The sequence below is a fragment of the Agelaius tricolor genome, unplaced genomic scaffold (assembly GCF_023055355.1).
Source record: "Agelaius tricolor isolate 1412-34295 unplaced genomic scaffold, bAgeTri1.0.p SCAF_24, whole genome shotgun sequence".
Classification (NCBI taxonomy): domain Eukaryota; kingdom Metazoa; phylum Chordata; class Aves; order Passeriformes; family Icteridae; genus Agelaius; species Agelaius tricolor.
Window position 1 is genome coordinate 6,082,285 of NW_027269284.1, and position 21,932 is coordinate 6,104,216.

General features: G+C 49.6%; 1 protein-coding gene across 1 annotated transcript; it reads right to left on the reverse strand.

The window, feature by feature from the left end:
- Positions 1-407: 407 nt before the first annotated feature.
- Positions 408-15,662, reverse strand: LOC139599774 (multiple epidermal growth factor-like domains protein 9). The gene is made up of 9 exons (XM_071447370.1): positions 15,322-15,662; positions 11,933-12,442; positions 10,425-10,560; positions 7,802-7,890; positions 6,075-6,138; positions 4,532-4,620; positions 3,436-3,548; positions 2,844-3,000; positions 408-677 (listed from the first exon to the last, which is right to left on the reverse strand). Exons 1-9 carry the CDS (start codon positions 15,374-15,376, stop codon positions 520-522), a joined length of 1,371 nt encoding a protein of 456 aa, XP_071303471.1. The 5' UTR covers positions 15,377-15,662; the 3' UTR covers positions 408-519.
- Positions 15,663-21,932: the final 6,270 nt, after the last annotated feature.

The following is a 21,932-nucleotide window of genomic DNA, read 5'->3' on the forward strand; positions in this document are numbered from 1 at the left end:
GGAAGGGGAGAGCTTTAGGATCCCTTCCCTTGACTTGTGCTTATACTAAAATTTTTATTTTGTTCCCCATTTTGAGAATGGGGAACAAAATAAAAAATTGCATATTATCAAAAGGAGGTGTACTCATGTTAGTTTGTGCTTGGGTGGAAACAAGTGTTGTATCAAAGGGACCTCAATAACTGGAACAATAACCTCAATAGAGCAGCACTCTGTTGAGCTGACTTAAAATGGAGAAACAGATAGGATTGATTGCTTTTGGGGGCTTTTTCCCCCCTGACGAAAAGAGAAAAGTATTTATGAAGGAAAGTATTTGTGAAGGAAGCTGGGAATTGGAAAGGGAAGACTTTTCCCACCAGCCCAGTGCAGCAGAGCAGGGAGATGAGTTGGTTTGCACAAGGAGCCACAACTCAAAAACTGAGTTTTATTCCCCAGCACTGACTTAAGCTGTACAGAAGTAGGTTGCTCGTGGTTGAACACCTTGCCCAGAGGTGGAAGCAGAGGCTGCTGGCCCTGGCAGAGCTACCAGCCAGCATAGACGGGCTCCGTGTGCTCCGTGTGCTCCGTGCCCCCGTAGGAGCCGGGCCCCGAGCCCCAGGGCAGAAGCGGCGACTTCAGGGAGCTCCTGCCGTGCTCCCATCGCCTCCTCAGGATTATCAGAAACACAACGAGGATTCCACCTGGAAAGAAAGGAAGGAATGGTAGTTACTCACAGATGGGAAGGTAAAGTGTCAGGTGATGTTTGCTCCAAGGGTTCTCAGCTCAGGTATTCTCTTCTGGTAAAATAAGGAGTTTTTTCCTCCTACATACTCTGTCCCTCTCCAAAAATAGGGGGAAAAAAAGGTTCCACTAGCACTGATAACAGCTTCAGCAGTTCAGCTTAGCTCTGCAAGGAATAATGACAAGTTTTATGAAATAATTCAGTAACTTGCTTTCCTACTCCCATTTTCTCTCTGGAACTGTTTTCCACTTGGCATCTTATTCACTGCAAACCCCACCAAAAGGATCTTGTTGAGAAATTCATTTGCTCTGTGCAGCACTCACACTGAAGCACAAGAAGTAACTAACCTAGATTAACTCTGAGTCTAGACTGAGATCAGGGCTGTCAGGAAAAATTACTTTTGGATTGGGCATAGACATGGAAGTAATTGGCAAATCTCAAGTGGTGCAACATTCTGTTCGTTTGTTTCTGGCAGAAGCATCATCCGAGAAAACTGATCTGAACAGAAGAGCACAAATCTGTCTGTGTGATGCAATATGGCCAGACAAATACACCCAAATTTCAGTTGTGTGAGCAGACAGCCTCATGGTAAACACTTGATCTGTGAGACCAGCCGTGAAAAACTCGCGGGTTCCTGCGTGGGCTCCTTCCTTCCCCCTCTCTGCTGCAAGCTCTGGGAGAGGCAGGAATGCTGTTCCCTGACCCTCAGACTTGTTTATCACAAATGCTGCTTAATGGGCCATTGTCCCTCTCTGGGCAGTCTTTTCATATCCTCCAGTTCAATCTACTTTTTCAAATTACCACTCGCTTCAGATGGCATCTGCTTTGGCAGATTTTTGGACAACAGCCTGGCATGAGTGGAGAGGGGTCAGTGGAGAACCTTTCTCATGGCTCCAAGCCACAGCTTGTGAGAACAGCCCTCATCTGCTCCCCCAGGCACTCCAGCCCCATGGGGACAGCACTCAGGGTGCTGCTGGAGCTCCTGCAGACCCTGCTGTCCTTGTCCCCTCCTCACTGCAAGAGACAAATGTGATGGGAACACACATCTTGTTGGAGAAGCAGCTTTGCAGTGTGTCTTGTAACACATGCATTTAACCTCTCCTCTCTCCTTTTAACAACAGCCAGCCAAGTGGAGTCTTCAGGAAGCACATGAAAGTCTTCATGGGTCTTCAGGAAGCACATAAAATACACTTGAAACACAGAAACTGTGAATGTGAGGCTTGTTGGATATTCTTTATCCTCTGATGCCTTACTCATCTCTATGACTTGGCTCTCTTGACACAAGATTCTCATCTCTGGTAGTGTAAGTGGGACTTAGGGATTTCTCTTCATCTCTCTGGGCACAGGAGACAGATTTCTCCTCCCAGCTTCCTCATCTGCCCTTCTTGCAATCCACAGCACTAATAGCTGCTCATTTTCATCATAACTCTCTAATTAAACCTCCCCCCAACTTTGATTAAAAACGAGATAACTCTATTTTTCCCTTTCCTAAGACTAAAAATGCATACACATTGTTTTGGAATGATTATTCATGGTGCAGATTCCCATTTGAAAAGCTCACCCACTCATTAGCTTGCCCCAGTGAGCTGATTCACAGCAGGTGGCATCTGGAGGGATGCTCCCCACACTCAGCAGCTCCTGACTCTTGGATACAAGGAACATTTGGCATCAGTGCAACAGCACTGTATGAGCCAGCAGCTCCCCATCCTGCTGAATGCTGTGGCATGACTTAAGGCAGGAATGCTTTCAGGAAACACACCAAAAGGAATTTGTCCTTTTTCTTACTTTGGTGCAGCCAAGGAATCCCTGTTTGAGGGTCCACACACATCCCTGCTTCCCAGGGACAAACAACAAGCATTCAGCACTGTGCCACCTTCCTTCAGAGCCAGGGGCAGCACTGGCACTTGTGCCACCTTCCTTCAGAGCCAGGGGCAGCACTGGCACTTGTGCCACCTTCCTTCAGAGCCAGGGACACGATTGGCACTTGTGCCACCTTCCTTCAGAGCCAGGGATGGGACTGGCACTGAGAGCAGCCAGAAGGACTTTCATTAAAATCCAGAAACACAGAGCACACCACCCAGAGAGTGCCTGGTTTAACACAGCTGCAGAGGGGACCCAGACTGACCTGCTGAGAAGGTGGCCAGGACAATGACCGTGGCAGGGGTCAGCTGGCAGGAGTCCCCTGCCTTGTACAGGAACAGCTCCATGCAGTAGGTGGGCTCCACGCTGCCCTGGGGGCAGAAGGCATCAGGGGGGCACTTCACTGGCTTCACATCTGGGCTCTGCCCAAGAGAAGAAGTAAATCAGCACCAGCAAACTGCAGAAGGTGACCAGGGCAAAGGGAGGTGACATTTTAGCATTGGAGGGGGGAAAAAGATAAATGAAGGAATGACCCTGCCATCATTAAATCCAGCCCTGTCTGCCCCTGCAGTGCTGGAGTGTGGGGAGGAGCAGAAGGTGTTGTTACACATCAAGTCTGTACCTCAAACCCCTCGTTAATGCATACAGCATCCCCTCATACCCCAGTCAGAGCAGGCAGCTCCAGGCACACTCCTGGAGTCATTTTAATCATCTCCCTGCCTCAGAGCCCTGTCTATGTTTAAGAGAAAAGAAGCTCAGATTACAAGAAAAAAGGCAGTGTTAATTGAAGGGTATTTAGCTAGTGTGGGACAGCTCTGGCCAGCACAGGCTGTCCCAGCTGCTCACAGGGGACTCACAGGGCAGTAGTGATTTTCTGGGCACAGCTCACAGCTCTCCTTGCCCCGCTGCAGTTGGTACTCTCCTGTCCTGCAGGCCTTGCATCTGTTGTCACTGGCACCTTTGAATGTGCCTGAACAGCAAATAAGCACAATATTAAGATTTGAGACTAACCCCCAGGACCTTTGCAATTGTATATGGATGAATCAGCTTTCAAAGCCACGGGGAGAAGGAGCATTAAGTGCTCATGTGCATAACAAAAGCTGAGCCTGGACTTTGGTCCCGGTTTGGTGGCAAAAAATCAGAGCAGAACAAACAGGGACAGAGGGACTAAAGAATATTTGGGGTCAGACCTTGGCAAACAAAGCAGTGTGAGCAGGAGTACGTGGGAGAAGGGTTTAGCAGTGAGTTCTGGCTTTAATGTAGGGGAAGATGGGAGCTGGAGGTCAGCACTGTTCCATCCTCTCCAATTCTGGATTCAAACACCTTTTCCAGCTGTTTGAAACTTGCTGAGCAGACTTCAAAGCACAGCTCAGTTTCCCAAGCTTTGTGGGAGAGACAGGTCACAGAAGTTCCAAGTCTCACAGTGGTAAAATGCTTTCCTGCAATGTTTAAAATGCAGCTGGGCTGTGAGACACCCCCGGGGCTGTGTCCAGGGAGGCTGGTCCCTGCCATGGGGGTGGCTGAGTGTCCTGCCCAGCCCTGCCAGCCCAGATGAGGCAGCCTGGGGTGTTTCAGACAGCACAGGAGGGAGCTTGGCCATTCCCTCACATCCCCTCCCCGTGTCCCTTTGCCCCAGGCTGCCCCTGCAGAAAATCCATCTCTGACAGCAAGGCTGGGCTTTCCTCAGCAAGGCCACCACCACGGGCAGAGATGCCCTTTGCTGGAGCTGGTACCAGCTGTGGATTTGGGCTCCCTGGCGTGCCAGGGACCAGCTCAGCCCCAAGGCATTCATGAACCAGCCTGGCACAGCGCAGCCTCCACCAGCATCCAGACAAACCCCCTGGCACATCCTTCACGCCAGGGCCCAGCTCTGCCCGCAGGGTCAGCTGAGATGGGTCTGGAACGAGCCTGGAGCTGGAGCTGTGTTCCCCTTGGGCACAGCCTCCCCCTTACCTGCCGGGCAGGTCTCACACGTCTCCGCTGCCTCCTGAGGCGCCTCCTGTCCCCCGGGGCAGGGCTGGCAGCCGGAGCAGCCGCTGGTGCTGCAGGGAGAGGAGCAGGACACGCTGTGGGATCAGCACTGCCCAGCCCACCAAAGCCTGCTCTGACAGCCTAGAGGCTCCAGGAACCTTTGCTGTGCTGTGGGTGTCTGTCTGTCTGCAGTGCAGTTTGTCACACAGAATGGTCTAGTTGGAAGGGACCTCAAGTATAGGGGGCTAGAACATAGAATGCAATCTTACCCCCTAAAGAGTTGCAGCTGGGTTAATTATTAAGGATTAGGAGCGGGCCTGATGTTAACAGGCCACACCTGTAGCCAATAAGAAGAGTGTTATAAAAGAGAGGATTGGTTGGCTGAGGGGAACTGGAGTCAGTGCCTAGAGGAGCTGCCTACAAGAAACATCGAGGAGGTACAAAACTCTGGCAATATGGAACCCTTGCAATGTAAAGACAACGGAACTTTTGTAATACAATGACAACAAATGGTGACCCCGATGTGATTTGAGAGAAATGACCCTGTAGATTTGGGACTAAACTATATAACCCTGTGGATTTAGGATGATCCCATGGATTTAGGGAAAAAGGACTCAACTATATGACCCTGTGGATTCAGGACTAAACTCTGTGACCCCATAGATTCGGGATGACCCCATGGATTCGGGGAAGCAGGATTTGACTATATAGCCCCGTAGATTCGAGGAAAAGGATTTGAATACTAAACTGTTAGTAAAATATATCAATTGCAGCTATTAATATTTGTTGAATATGAATATAAAAGATTTTGAAGATAAGTACTTTGTAAACTGAGACAAGCTCTAAAACTGAACCAACACTCAGAAATAGATATATTTCTACAATAATATGTTGTTTGAACATTTGTATAACTCTTAGTTCTAAATGAAATATATGAATATGTCATAATGTTAATTTATTTGAATATGTACTTCTAGAAATGCTGCAACTGTAAATATAATTAAAAGAAGAAGGAGGAATTGTAGGGGGATACAGTATGGGTGAATGAAGGTGGTATGGAATGTAATCTTACCCCCTAAAGAGTTGCAGCTGGACCAATTATTAAGGATTAGGAGCAGGCCTGATGTTAACAGGCCACACCTGTAGCCAATAAGAAGAGTGTTATAAAAGAGAGGATTGGTGGGAACTGGAGTCAGTTGGCTGCTGCAAGGACAAGGAAGAGTCAGTGCCTGGAGGAGCTGCCTACAAGAAACATCAAGGAGGTACAAAACTCTGGCAATATGGAACCTTTGCAGTGTACTGACAATAGAACTCTTGCATTATAATGACAACACTCAAGGATGATCTCACTCCAACCCCCATGCATGGTCAGGGACACTTGGCCAGGTTGCTGGAAGCCCCATCCTACAGCTGAAATGGCAGGTGACTTGTCTTTGGGCACTACATTCCTGGTTCCAGCTCAGTGGGGGCTAAAAGAACCCCCCTCCCTGTCCCTGTGAGCCCCTGCACCCCAGGAGCTCCTTACTTGCAAAATGATCCTGGCTGGCAAGGCAGACAAAAAGCTGCATTTTGCTTGGAGCTAAAATAGCCTGGAAAAGAGAAGGGTAAGGCTTCAGGATGCTGCCTCTACATCTGTGCCCCACCTCGTTGTCACTGTGCTGATGTCCATTTTACAAACAAGCAAACAACTCCCCACAAGAGGCTTCAGGTGGCATTTCAGGGCATTTGGGGTTATATTTGTCCAAAGCTCTGAGAGAGCAATGGAAGTTCCCTGCTGCCCCCTGCCACATTGAGGATGCATGGAGGGTTCTGGCAGATCCCCCTGGTGGATCTCACATCACTCAAAACCACACCAAGGAGACAGAGAAACCTGTCACCCTCCCCAGCACCACAGCCTGAGCTGTAATGGAGCTGGAACAGGTGATTCCAGTGCCAATCCCCAAGTTATTCAGCTGGAGCAGGTCTCTGGCCAGGGGGAGCCTCTCTGGTCACCCCAGCACTTCCAGGCCTGCCCCAGCCCAGGAAGTCTGGGATGGATCTTCTTCCCTGCAAAAGGAAGGACACAAGACCCACCAGCCAGGATGGCTCTGCTGGTGCAGAGCTTCCCTCCCTGCCCCACGAGGACCAGGATGGGCAGCAGGACAGGTACAGACCCTCCCCAAAGCACAAAAAGGAGTGAAGTGCCCCGAAGTGCCCCGAAGTGCCCAGGGGCCAGCAGGACCCAACTTGTGAATCCCACCACACCAACAGGAAAGCTGAGAGAGCAGCACTTGGGAATTCAGGTGGGTTTGGAGGTGCCTGATGATGCACAGCATGGTTACTGCCCAAATGGGACAGAGTCAAGGTTCAGAGGGGAGCTGGACGTGGTGTGGGTTAAGATCTGCCTCAAACCTGGATTTGCACCAAGCAGCAGAAGCTGTGGCACAGCAGGATGAAACCAAACCTACCTCCCCTCTCCCTGCAGGGAAAAGGGAACTTTTCACATTTACACTTGCAGGATTTAGGGGCCAGCCCCACAGACCCCCCTGCAGTCTAACACAGTGTTTAAATCTGCTGAGCAAAGGGAGGGACAGACCCATTGCTGTCACCAGCCAGGTTTTGTTCCTCCCAAACTCAGCGAGTGACAGCCAAGGTTTGGGCACAGCCCAGCAGCTCAGAGGGTGGATTTCCAAGGAACAGTTGTGCATGTTCAAGCAGGGCCCATTTTGGGTGCAGAGGAGCTGCTGCACTGCATGTGCTAATTGGGGTTTTGCATAAGCAGGTGCTGTTCTGCACATGCTGTTACCCCCTCTGCAAACACTGCACTAGGCTGCAGTGGCGTTGGCCAGGTGCAAAGCAGCTCCTCTTTAAAACCCCAGTTTTAATGTGTGGAAAATAAGGAGGAGAGTATTACACTTAATATTCAGACTGCAGAACATTGCCTAAATGAAAACAAAGATGGTTTTAGACTCAGTTTTGCTATCAGAAATAGAGAATATTTTGTTTCCTAACAATGCTCCCCCCTTGTGCTAAAATTGAATTTCATAAAACTTTTTTCATTGCAGAGTTACCATTAACTTGTTGCAAAAACAAGCATGACTGAGATCTGCTCTTTTCATTTTAATAACAACAGAATAGGGAAGAGATCTGCTGGGCTATTTTTAGCCTGTTTACCCTTCAGTGCTTTTAAGTTACCTGGTAATTGCATCTGCCCCTGGGAAAAAGCATCATGTGATGAAAATGCATTTGGGTTGAACACAGACCAAAGCCTACCTTGCTCACAGGCTCTGCAGGCTGCAGCCCCAGACTCATTAGCAAAATGTCCTGGTGGGCAGGGAAGGCACACAGAGCTCCTTGGGAAGCTGGGAGGGAAGGGAGCAGAGAGGAACACAATTTTCAATCACCCAAGCCTCCATCCACTTGGAGAAGACAGAGCAGAACATGACACTGACTAGTCTAGAAATACAGCAATTATGAAAAAGGAGTCCAGGCAGAAAAACATTGGTTTGAACTCACTTGAATGTTAAAGGTCCACTAAAAACCTGAATTTTTCTGTATTATTAAATTAGAGATGCCCTGTGCCTGTGGGCAATATGGAAAGGGACCATCTGAATTGAAGGTCTTGAAAAATATGCTGTGGTCAGACTTAAAACCCTTGGCTTGAGTCAGACTCTTAAATCCACTCCTGAAAATGGAATAGGGAAGGTGTTTGCTGTTCAGCATCCATCAGGGATTTCAAAAGGAGCTGCTCCTCCCTCATTGCTGGGAATCAGGAGCTGAAAAAAGGACCTAAACCACAGGCAGTGACCTGAGAGAGCCCTGACCTTAAACAGCAGGGACTGTGGGAAAAGGGAGGGAATGAGTGAGGAGGAGGAGAGGAAATGAGTGAGGCAAAGGCAGGGAAAGACGAAGCTTTTACATCCATCACTAACAGAGCCAAATCCCCCTCAATTCCTTATCAAAGGAATTTGATAACATACTCAGAGATGCTTTAGAGGAAAACAAGGACATGCTCTTTAATTCCTTCAGAAACTGCAGGGCTGCATGAGATTTGCAGAAAAAACCAACCAAACAAACAAACAAAAATCACAAAAAAAAACCCACCAAAACCAACCAACCAAAAAAACCCAAAAACCAAAAAGCCAAAACCCCCCAAACCAACTGGAAGCATAGCAAATACTTTGCTGAAAACAAACCAACACAGGGCCTGGGCCAGCCAGAGCCTCTCAAAGCTGCAGGGAGGCCAAATTCTCCCAACAGCACAGAAATGTTAAATGGTCCCCTCGAAGCCCTGAGGCCCAGGCAGGCACCAGGATATGGCCATGCACCCCCTGCACCCCCCAGTCCCTCCAGATCCCCCATTTTGGTCCCTGCTCTGGCACACCCAGCCCAGCAGGGCTGCCTGGCCCTCTCTGGTCCCTCTCCCATGTCCCAAGAGCAGCAGCTCTGAGTGCCCTGGAGTGCTCTGTTCCTGGCTGGTTTTTAAAGCAATTTGGGGGTACATTTTTAAGGCAGGTCCTCACAGCACAAACTGCAAGGGCAGAGCACAGAGGGGAGCACAGAGGAAGGTCCTGCTGGCACCTCAAGCTCAGGGGCTGCTGCAAACAAGCTGCACAGTCAGGTCACCCTTCCCACGGCCCAGGACTGGTGCAAATGGAGCAGCTCTGCAATGGACACAGTCCTGGGGGGCTCTTGCCACCCCTCCTGTCCTTGCCAACCCACAAAGGACACAGCTGACTGCTTGCAGACATGGAGACAGCAAGAGAAAATCCAATAGGAGTGGAGAGCAGCACATGCCCATGTCCCCACAGCCAGGGGACACTTGTAGAGATCCCTGGATCAGGCAGCCCGGTGGAATTGCAAGACTGGGCTCCTGTCCTGCCAGCTTTTCCACACTCTGTCAGCTGAGGGTACTGCTTTAAATGCCAGCAACTCAAATGTAATGAGATGCCTTGGGGGCAAGAAAACAGGGGTTGAGAAAGGAATTGGGCAAAGCAGGGAGATGGAGCCTGCTGGTCAGACATACCCCAGAGAAAAGCTGAGGAGATGAGCCTACACCTCCCTGCCAAGTGTTTCCCCACCACCAAACAACACGTTCCCTCGGGGCAGACAAAAGGCACAAGGGTAAAAAAGGGAAGCCCACAGAGGGGCAGCCTCAGCACGAGCAGATCCACACCAAGGTTTCCTGATGAGGAGAATTCAGCCTCTGAGAAACAGCCCTGGCAGCACATTTCCTACAGCCTGTGGGAATCCACAAAATCAGGGGGATTTGGGAAAGCTGTGAAAGGCAGGCCTCAGACACAGCAGAACTGTGATTAGAGCTAAGCAGCAGCCATGAGATTGGTCAGCAGAAAAATTATTTAAAAAGTAGAAAAGCAAGGACAAATAGAACAATGATCTGTGTATTAACACTTGTCTAGAATAACTCCCTAAGCTACAGAAAAGTTTATCTAGCAAGATATTAGGAAGTTTGAAGCTTAATAATGGAGCTCTGTGCATTGTGTTTTAAAGCTTACAAGTAGGTATCATATTTGAAATAAGCAAGCATTGTTTTAACCAAAGGTACCTGTGCTTATAGTGGTTGGATAGAACTACTGTCAATGTGCTTTTGCTTTGTGAGATTGGTCAAAAAACTTATAAAGTGAGTTGTAACATTAAGTTCTTGGTCTGCTGCCTGAGATGTGAGCTGCTGGCATCTTCCCATTGTCACAACCATGTAATGAGACTGATGCTGACAAATCAAACAGCTCAAGGCAGGTTCCACAGCAGCCCCGTCCCGATTGTGATTTGCACACAGCCCCCAGCTGGTGATCCAGCCCAAAGGAAGAGGTTTCTCCAGCTGGGAAGAGTTGTGGGTTCATGATCCAGCGCCCAGACTCGGGGCTCAGTCGCTCACCTGGTGTAGGAGCCCCGCGGGCAGGGCAGGCAGGAGAGCTGCCCCTGCTGGGGCTGGTGCTGCCCCGGGGCGCACGGGCTGCAGGCACCGGGGTCCCCGCACGCTCCCCCCACGCAGCACGAGCAGCTCAGGGCGCCTAAATTGGGACAGAAAGCCAGGATCAGGACTGCAGGACTTGACTGAAACCCCTGTGTCTGCCAGGACAGGCCACTGCCACACAGGCAGGAGCCTTGGGATGCAGTTCCCCCGGCAAGGCACTCACAGAGGGTAGAAACTGCAGTGTTCGTGCTAGTTATGCTGCTGTCCACTGTTAGCAAGCTGCAGGACAGCCACAAGATGATCCAAGGAGTCAAGGCTATCAGTGTGGATCTCCAGTAATTAAGCTGACTGCTTTTTCCTTCTTTAATTTGAGGGGGCCAGGAAAAATTTCCTTGTTTTCCCTCCAACACACACAAAAAAAAAAAAGACATAAAAAAGAAAAAAAACCCCAAAAACCAAAAAAGAACAACAACAACAACAAAAAAACCAACAAAACAACCCACCTCCCAAAAAAGCCAAAAAAAAACCCAAAAAACCAAAAAAAACCCCAAACAAACAAAAAACAAACCCCAATACACTTATTCAGATCACTGATAATTTAAGCTCATAGGAAGCAGAACTGATGAGTAAACCCCCAGAGTCAGGGATCTGCCTTAAGCAGCAGCAGTTTTTTCTTTGAGCACAGGTACCATGGCATTCCCAGCAGGCAAGTTCTACCCCTCTCTGTTCCACAAAACCAATCCCAGCCACTCAGAGGAATTGGGTGGATTTACTGCAGCTGCACCACCAACACAGGCAAGAGGAGAAGGCCCTGACTAAGAAGATCCTGCATAAAAGGGAGGTGGGAGATAACTCCTGTCCTCTGCAGATTCATCCTAAAGCATCAGAGCTGCTTTTAAAAGGTGCCCTGCAGTGCAGGGAATAAGCAAAAATTAAAAAAAAAAAATACATGTCTTGTATTTTGGAGAATTATTCTCTTTTTTTTTGAGATTTTTTTTCTGTGGGATGGGGTGGTGGTGTTTGAAATCAGAACCCAACCATGTTACAACAAATAACTTCTGGGAAAGGTTCTATGATGCACTGCTGAGCACAACAGAGGTTGATCAAGTATTTTCTCAAGGCCATGGAAAAAGGCTGTCTCTATAGGAGAGATTCTCTTTCAAACATTTGAGGCAGCTGGAAATTGGCCTTGTATTTGGCCCTGGAGCCCAGAATGATGTTCTGCCAATAAATCAAACTGGACTGGTGTTACACTTTGTGCCACAGTTCTGACCACTCTGTCACCCCACGGGGAAGCCTCAGAAAGACCAGAACACAGCACAAGGCCAGGAAAGACCAAGCCTCTGATTTCAGGAGGGTGAAATGAATTAAATCCCTCTCCTGCTGCCTGTGCAAGCTTCCAGCACAAGAACAAGAGCCCTGAGACATCCCTGTTCCTCCAACGCAGCAGCCGGGGCAGGGACCCTTACCTTGGCTGGGGACTGTCCCTGGGGGGCAGGGGACACAGGCTGTCACATTCTCTGTGCTGCAGTTGGGGGCCTGGGGGGTGCTGGGGGGCACAGCTGAGGGCAGCAGCCCAGGGGATGGGGCCACTCCTGGAGGGAACCCTGGGGCACTGCTGGATGTGGCTGTCAGTGCTGAAGTCTGGGAGGAGGGGGCAGTCCCTGTGGTGGAGGGCAGAGTCTGGGCAGGGGTTTTTGTGCTTGGATCAGCAGATGGAGCTGCTGTGGATGCAGCAGGGCTTGCAGTGGTTGCTGTCAGTCCAGCTGAGAGTGTTGCAGCAGCAGCTGAGGGAGCAGAGGATGGAGCAGGGGCTGCACTGGGAGGTGCTGGGGTGGATCCAGTGGGAACCCCAGTGCTGGTTGTACTGGGAGGTGCTGGGGTGGATGGAACTGGAACCCCAGTGCTGGTTGTACTGGGAGGTGCTGGGGTGGATCCAATGGGAGCCCCAGTGCTGGTTGTCTGGCCTAAAGCAATACCTAAGAGAAGAAAAAAACATAATTAGCGGTTGAATCCCTTAAATATTGGCTTCTCATTTAGGTCTTTATCAACTGCTTAAACCATGTGTCCTTGTTTGATGTCCAGAAACTCCCCTCTGCTGTGCTCCACTACAGAGCAAGGATCTGAGGCAGCATCTGAGCATGTCTGGCACATGAGAGACTTACCAAGGACATAAATTAGTGGGTCCATGAGGCCACAAATAAGTAAATGCCAATGTCTGGGAGGTCTTACTCATGGGTGTGAGAATTGCCTGAAGCAGCCGGTTTTGTTAGCTCCTTGAGACTGTTTACTGAGATCTCATGACAATCTGATTTAAGATGCTTGTCAAGTAGCTGGCTGCTTTATCCCATCTCCCTCAAACAGATCAACCAAGGAAAGACATGGGCTCAGGGCTCTTTTAAGCTGTTCTGGGGGTACTTCCAGTAACCAGAAGGGAGCCTGAGGGCCAAGACCTGCTTTAATTCTGAAATCCCTCATCAGAGTGAGGATTAATGAAATCTGTAGAGAAAGGAGGTGTTGCTGCAGCTCAGGTTGCTTTGCTGTGACACAGGGTGGACTGGAACATCATCTGCTGATGGAAGACATCCCCTGGCACAGTGTGGGGAATGTCCTCCAGTTTCTAACAGAGGAAACTGAAACTGAGCATGGAAAGCAGCAGGTTATTGCTAATTTAGCAGTGTGGTACTAAGCAAAGGAAGAAAAGCAAAACCAAAACAGGCAGCTCCTGCCCCAGCAGCTGTGCCACCAGCTGGGTTCAGGAACTCAGGGCAGGGATTTCCTCAATATTTACTGCAACTTCTGAAAACACCCAACCCTACACAGCACCAGTAAGCAACTGGAGCTGCTGCTGTGGGGTGTAAATGCTCTTTCCAGCAGCACACACCTGCTAAACCCCCTTGCCAATCCATGCACAGTGCCAGGAAAGCACAAGGACTCCTAAGAAACTGGTTTATGGTTTTGCAGGAGGCCAAAGAGTGCAGCTGACACCCACGAGTGGGATGTGGGTGAGGAAGGACACGGGCAGGGTGACAAGAGGGGTGACAGCACAAGCTGTCAGGTGTCAGACCCACATCCCTGCAGGCTCTCCCCCAGCCTTAAATTCATCTCTCAATTTTGTACCCACCATGCAAGGCCAGGCACTGTGGGCACCAGTGCTCAGCACTACCATGGTACAAACACCAACGTGCAGACCAAGCTGAGGGCAGCTCCAGTTAAAATTCTGCACCAGGATCAGCACAGTGGACAAAAGAGGCTTTATAAGGTTGTGATCACATGGAGACAGTTTGCTGGGAGTGCTCCCTCCTGTTGTTGACTGCCTGCTTTGTGCCAAAATCCATCTTGGTGTAGCTACTGAGTAAAGCAGATGAGCACCCAGCCATCTGGGCCACTGCTCAGGTTTTAAAGAATTTACAGAACAGCCTGAGCTGGAAGGGACCCAGAGGATTGTGGACTCCAGCTCCCATATGTGGATCAAGCCCACAACCTTGGCATTATAGCACTGTGCCAATGATGTTCAGCATCAACTGAACTATATCCCCTTTTCTTGCTGTGGCCTAAAACAGAGACACCAAATCTGACAGTGATCATTTTGTAACACCCTGGTTTGCCCCAGGCTCAAATCCAAGGGACAGGGGTGCCAGCATTGGTCCAAGGCAGGGAGAGCAGCCCCACAGTGCCCACCCAGGACACTGCTGCAGTGGCCAAGCCTCCCCCCAGGACCAAGATGCACAATTGCCCTCATCTGACTCCCCTCCCCAGGGGCTGAAGCCAGTCTGCTCGCTTTTTCCTCACCTCTGGCAACAAACTGAGTCAGTCCTGAGATCCATTCAACTTACCCTAACATAAACACTAGCAGTAAGGTAGGGGCAATGTCAAATTCCCAGGGAAAACCTTTCAGAAGGGCCTCTGAGATCAAAGTCTGATCTCCCACAGCTCCCTCCTGACCCCAACAGCTCAACCCTGCCAGCCAGAGACACTGCACAGGTTTCAACAATTTGGACTGCCCATAGCTGGATGAATTTTGTTGTTGGGGTTTTTTAGCTGAATGTTTCATTGGTTGGATTTAATGTCAAATCGTGGTGCTCTTCAGAGGAATTTTTAAAAATGGAAAGCAGTTTTCCACAACAAATTAGCAAAAGTAGTAAAGTTGTTTGCAAAACTTCAGTAGCCATCAATGACATTTGGTAGCCAGTATTTCTTAATAATTTAAACAACTTTTGGAGAAAAAAAAATATGTCAGAAAGCTGGAAAAAATAGTTTTGAGCACTAGTAAAGTGTTTGTGTATTTTACCAGTTATAGTCAGTCACTGGTGGGAAAAACCAGTACTCAAACAACCTCAGCTTCATCAGACAAAGCATTTTCTCTCCTGCACTTACACTGTTCTATCCCATGGAACAGCAATTTTGCTTTCTAGAGCCTTTTTTGGTCTTGCTTTGTTTTGTTTTAAGGAGCACTGTGAATCACCCAAAGTATCTCCAGGGGAACATGAAGGATGTGTTATTTTGCATGTGACGCCTTGGTACGAACAGAAGCCTTGGGGAAGTCAGGGAAGGACAGAGAGCTGATCTTTCCCAACCTACCAGCCGGCATCCTGCTCTTTGGGGTTTAAGATAAAGCCTCTGCAAATCCTCACTAGGCAGAGCAATACAGCTCTATTTCTTTTTTTTTTCTTCTTTTCTCCCTGTAAAAGCAAATTTTTGTATTTACTGCAAGCATCCCGCTTCCACCACTGCCTGTGTTTCAACACTTCCCTCCTTCCCTCCTTCCCCCAGCCTCACCCCAGGGCTCCCTCAGTCCCACTATGGCTTCACCCCCTCTGTGCTCAGAGGAGATAAACCCTGTGTTGGGAGGCCTTACCTGCTAAGCACACCATGGTCAAGCTGCACAGCAGAGGACAGAGCCAGGCACTCATTTTTCCCTGAGGAGTAACACAGCCTGTCAAGAGGCGAGATCAGCAGCTCCTGCCCTCACCCAGCTGCTCATTCTGCTCCGCTGTGGTGCCCAATTTTGTCACCTGACTGATCATGTGGCTCAGCCAAGTCAACCTCTCCCCAACAAAGGCGGGTTTATATTTGGAGGCCGCAGCAGGTCTGAGGGGACACGGCCTCCTCGGAGCAGAGCACCCAGAGGAGCAGCTCTGCCTCCCAGAGCTGCAGAAATCCCTGTGAGGAGCGCTCTGGAGGAACGGGTGGGCAGGAAGGGGCAGAGCAGCATGGGAACCCAGCCTGGCTGCGGGCCAGCCCCCCGTGACCTCGTCAAGTGAGAGGATTTCATTTTCTAGACCCACGGGATTTCCTGAGAGAAGAGAAACAAGAAAAACAACCCCAGAGGAGTTCCCATTTTAACTGGGGCCAGCCATGCTGTAACCAGAATTCAGCCTCTGGTGAGCACAGAGCTTTCCCAGCCAGCATTTCCCTCCTTCTCCCTCCCCATTGCCCCCACGGTGTCCAGCTGGATGCATCAAGATCTTATCAGGATCAAGCACATCCATCCTGATGATGATGATTTTGAGGTGAGAGCATTAAGTTTAATGGGGCCCCACCCCATTTTCTTTCTGTCTGTGCTGCCTGCTGGGCCACCTGAGGACACAGATGTCCCCATGATTTCCTTACCTTGCAGCCCTGCTGTGAAAGATCCCCCCTTTCCCTCTGCCCCCACTGTTGAGCAATCAGCATTGCCAAGCCCCCATTTTGAGAGGATTTCCTTTAGCATTCAGGTGAATGCCACACCTCACTGTCACCTCTTTGCCCAAATTGAGGGAACAGAGGGTATTCATACAGAATTGTGGATGCTCCACAAGCAGCCCCACAGCTGCACATTCAGTGAGAACAGGCACTATCATGTGCTGCTCCTGTCCCTTGGGCTCCAGGATCCTCAATAGGGCACAACGTGATGAGCCAAGACTAGCCTGCTATAACACATACCCTCAGGCTTTCCTCACAGTGCCCCAGATGGGGTCAGTCTGGGGCCAGGGACACTTTCTTGTCCTCCTGTCTCTGGCAGTGACATCTGCCTCACCATCCTGCTTCATGGCAGCTGCACAGAGACAGGGCAGCCTCCTCCAGTCTGTGTCACCACTTTGGGTGGGTGCAGGTCAGGCTGTGACCAGCTGGCTCCCAACACTGTCAGACAAAACCTTAACCTGATCTGATGACTGCCCAAGTGATCCCAAGCAAGGCATCAGGCTCAAGGACTGACCCTGGCAGCCCCTCAGAGCCACTGCCCAGTGGCCCTGGACAAGGCAGGGCTGGGCTGAGTGCTGCCCCTTCCCTGCAGGCAGGAGAGCTCTCAGTGTGACATTGTTCTGCTTGGCTTTGCAGGCTGTACAAGCCTTTGCACAGCATGTTTGATCTCAGTCTGTGTAAAGAACCTGTTCCACCAGAGCTGTGCAGGGCCATCCACTCTCGGTGGGCTGAGGCTCTGCAGTGAGAGACAACTCCTGCAGGAGCAGCATCTGGGGATGGAGCAGCTCTGGGCACTGGTGAAACACTGCCAACAATCACCCAGTGGGGTTTATCCTGCTAGGGAAGCTGGCAGCAGACCAGTCCCCCATCCCACAAGCTGCACCCCCTGGTTAGTGAGTAGGGAACTTTCCCACACTCCCCAGTCCCAGAGCCAAGTCACACATTTGCTGAGCAGCTACAACACCCATGTACACACTGGAAAAGCAGTTCAGAACTGGATGTGGCAGCACTTTCACTGTCAGTTTCAGCCTAACACATGGAAGAGAAAAGGAAATTGTGCATTAAAACCCTTCCTGTGCCCTCAGAGCCCCCTTTCTGGGTGAGCTACCAGAGCCAGGTGAGAGATGAGACATGCTGCTTTCCTCTCAACTGTTTTAGCAACTGGGCAAGCTGGAAAGACACTTCTGATGGAGAAAATCTAATGCCACTTCAAGGCAGAAAAGTACAAACAGACAAATTCATAAACTCCTGACCTGCCTGGGCCTGTCTCCATTGAGACTAAATGCTTTTGCTAGTTGGTTCACAGAGAATAAAAAGCAGTGTCATGGTTTATCAAAAACAATGTCCTAGGTTGGCACAGGGCCCTGATCTTGTCAGTTCTGTTGCTCTTCCATGGCTTGCTGACCTTGGACAAACCAGACAGTGCCCTCCACCCTCAGAGCTTACAGGGCAGAGACAGGAGCAATGATGCTCCCCCAAGAACAGCATCCTGTGCAAACACTCCACAGTTTGTCCAGCTCCCTGGCCTTGCCCAGCCTGGAAAGGACAGCTCTTGTCCACGGCTGTCCTGATCCATCCCTCTGAGCAAGCAAAGGATTTGCCATCAGAGGTTTCATCTGCTGAGGGCAGATTGGATTTCTGAGCTTCCCAGGCTTTAGAAGCCCAAGGAGCACCACAGGGCTCTGCATTACCTGCCTGCCAGTCCCCTGGGTGTCAGATCTCCCAGTGATTGTTTACAAGCAGAGCTGCCTGCTGAATAAGAAACACCAAGCAGGAAGACTCTCAGACACCAGCCCTCTTCAGCGTCACCTGTGACCTGTCACTGCCCCAGCTTTTGTCAGTGGGATGTCACTAAGTGCTGTGGGGCTGAAAATGCCCAGGTGAGGTCCTACCTGCAGTGGGGACAGTGCAGAGGAGAGGAGTGTGTGAGCTGACAGTGGACTGTCACATCCATCAGCCTGAAAACAGCAGGTCACCAGGTGACTCCTTAAGGTCAGGAAGGTATTGACTACAAGCAGAGGAGCAGATTGGTTTGGCTTGAAAGGTACTGCTAAGTATCATCTTCTTTCAACCCCCCTGCCAGGATAGGGACACCTTATACTAGACCAGGCTGCTTCAAGACTGATCCAACCTGACCTTGAACACCTCCAGGGATGGTGCAGCCACAGCTTCTCTGGGCAACCACTTCCAGTGCCTCACCATCCTCACAGTTATGATTTTTTTCCCCTAATAACTAATCTAATCCTGTACCTTTTCAGTTCAAAGCCATTCCCCCTTATCCTATCACCACATGTCCTTGTGTCCCTCTCCAGCTCTTTTATAGCCCCTTGAGGTAGCAGAAGGTGCTGTAAAGTCTCCCTGGAGCCTTCCCTTCTCCAGGCTAAACAACCCCAATTCCCTCAGCCTGTCCTCATAGCAGAGGTGCTCCAGGCCTCTGAGGACCTTACTGGCCCTCCTCTGGACTCAGATCACTTTATCCTTGCATTCTTAGACTCTTCCCATGGTTATCCACCATTCCACTGCACTGTTGGTGTCCTAGGCCTAGCAGACACCCGTTGGAGTGGTAAATGACTGTTGTGCTCTAAGGTAGGCAAGGTGCAGCAAAGCTGTCCTGTTCCCATAACTCCAGGGAAAATGGGGATGCTTGGTGTGCTGTGTGCAGCTACTGCACAGGACTGTGGTCCTTTGGCAGGGTTGCTGGGCTAGAAACTGGGGGTGGGCTGAAACTGGGCTGCTGTTGCTGGGAAAGAGCAACAAATTCAGGCAAACTGCAAGCTGGATTCTGACAGGGGCTTTTTCTTGGAAAATACTTTTCTTCAAGCAATATAGGTTGTGATTCCTACCCAAACCTGGCTCTGTGTAGAAGAGGTACCAGCTGCAGGTATCACTTGCTCCTTCACAGACAAAAAAGCAGAAGCACTCCTGACCCCCCTGGCACGCACCACTCCATGGGCTGTGCTGGGAAGCAACAGTGAACCCAGACCCCTCTTTTAGGTGCAAGGTTATTCCAAGGTATATCCACTGACTCCCATAAAACAGGTGTCCAGGCTTTAGGGATGCAGGTCTAACAAGCAGTCCACAGCTTTGTGCTCAAGAGGGGGCCAAGACACTCCTACAGAGGTGAGAAAAAAACCCAAAAAAATAAAAACAACCCCTCCCCCAAACCCCAAAACAACAACAACAACAAGAACAAAAAAACAAACCCCAAAAACAAAAACAACCAAAAAGCACAAAAAACCCCAAACAAACAAAAAACCAAACCAAAACAAAAAACCCAGAAAAAAACAAAACAAAACAAAACAAAAACAACCCAGAAAACCCCCCAAAAACAAAATAAAAGGCAGCACTACTGTTCCCCAAAAGCACACAGAATTTTTGTGCTCTGGACGGCGAAATCTCTCCGTGAGCGAGCGGCCACGCGATGGCACCACAGCGCCGGGCAGGGGACACCAAAACCGCCCGACCCAAATTCAGCCTTCGGGAGCGGCTCTTCCCAAACCGCGCCCGCAGGAACCTCCGGCAGCCGTGGCTGTTGGGGAGGTGGAATAACGACAGCAAAAGGGAGCTGGAGGAATTGAAGTAAAAAATAAAAGTTAAAAGTTATTACAGTCACTCTGAAACAAAACCTCACACCTCTCCTTTTCTTAAAAAATGTGTTTCTTCTGTGTCTGGGTTTAGAAGGAATAATAAAGAAAGAGTGGAGCTAGCCAAAGGAAAGTTGCTGTACTGCAGCAGGGATCTGATGGTTTAGCCAGCCATAATCATATACAGAGGCTAGAAGTTTATATTCTCACAAGCAGCACAGAACATTAAATTCGTATTTAGTCCCCCCATCAGTTAAAACGGGGGTCATAAATGGACCAGTGTGCCTGGGGTGTCAGTTTTAGGACACAGGTCAAACCCAGCTGGTGCTTTAGGCAGAACCAGGGGGTGTTGCCTGTGCTGTTCATGCCTGCAGCATCTGGGGGAGGGAAGGAGGAAACACCTTCCATTGAGGCACAGCTTGGGTCCCCCTGGCCAACAGCTCTGGATCAGTGCACACAGTTACAAAAGTTTAGCACAAGACTACCTTGTCTTGCCAACTCTCCTATGTCAGGAAACAGCCAATTAAAAAAATAATTGAAAGATGAAAATGGAAAAGGAGAGAGACTATGGACTTCAGTGACACCAAATGATGGGGCAGGCACTAGAGCCAAGCTTACATACTAGTGAGAGGTTCAATCAACCATTCAGAGAAACCAGTTGCTTTCTGTTTTCAATAAATTCCTACCAGGAAGGAGTAAATATATTATAAAACCAAATACACAGGAACCACATTCTGAAAGCCAAATGATGGAATTTCCCCCAGTTCCTCAGGAAAAGGTTGCAGAATCCCAGAATGTTTTCAGTTGGAAAGGACCTTAATGATCATTCAGTTCCAACCCCCCTGCCATGGGCAGGGACACCTTCCATTAGACCAGGTTGCTCCAAGCCCCATCCCACCTGACCTTGAGCAATTCCAGGGATGGTACAATGCAAGTGTCTTGAAATACAGCAGGTTCTGTAAACAGTCACCTCATTTACTTTAGAACAGTCAGATTTTGCTTTTTGCCTCATTTTATTTTCCTTTTCCTGCTCTCAGGAGAGCCTGTACACACACCTGTGTGGCAGGGAGAGGAGTGGGGTCCCAGATGTCCAAGCTCTGTCTAAAGGCACTCAGAACACAGGACAGCATCTGGCACAGGTTTGTCCAGCTCTGGAAGAGGTCAGTGTTTGGTCCATCATCAGTCCTAAGGGTTAGCATGAGAGCAACATCCTAAACATTAAATCCCCTACAGCCTTGTACCAGCTAAACCTCTCCCAAGTGTCCGGTGGCACAGAGATTGCTAAAACCAGCTGGGTCTGGTTCTGCCCAGGCTCAGCAGGAAGGTGAAGTGGCACATCCCTGTTCATGTGGAGTGTATCAGGTCAGGGCACCAGGAAACCTCAGAGAGCAATTCCCCTATGAAATAACAAATGGAGTGTGCATCTCAGCCTCTCCTAAAGCTTTTGTCCCAAGCATTCAACCAGAGCAGCTGACCTGGAACAGAATTCCCTTCCTGGCTATTTGATAAGGTCGACTTGACACAGAAAAGAAAAACTTCTGACTATGTCTGGCACTGCCCCAGCACAGGCAAGTGGAACAGAGCCATTTCATACAGCTGCACATAGGGAAACTGGGATAAGGCCAGCCACACATAACACTGTAAGACAAACCTTGGTACTTATCACAGAACCAGACCCTAGGAACAGTATATGAGCATGAAAACAGTCTCTAAACATCCACAGCAAACCCCACTAAAAACCAACAACCCCAAAACACACTCACCTTCTGCAGCACTCAAACTGAGAGAAGCCACCATTGCCCCAGTTCAGATAAAGGCAGTGTTGAAGAGCAGGGTTTATTTCACACTTCCACACCCCATCCCCAGAACCTGGGCATGGCAGCTGTTCCTCACACCATCAGATCTCAGCACAGGCACACCCACACACCACAGACACAGCACCCAGGGCTCACCAGCTTTCAGTGAACCCACACACAGAGCCAAGAGCAGGTATTGCAGTAAATCTACTCACAAATATCCTAAACCAGCGAAACCAGCACTTGCCAGCTTTGAACTGCTAACTCTGAAATGCACCTACAGAAACAATGCCACTCATCTGAAAGATACACAATATCAGGCAATTTGACTCTTTGGTCTCAGGCTGGTGGTACCACTGTTGGTACAATGAACAACTTGGTTATTAAGAAGAGCATCAGTCCAC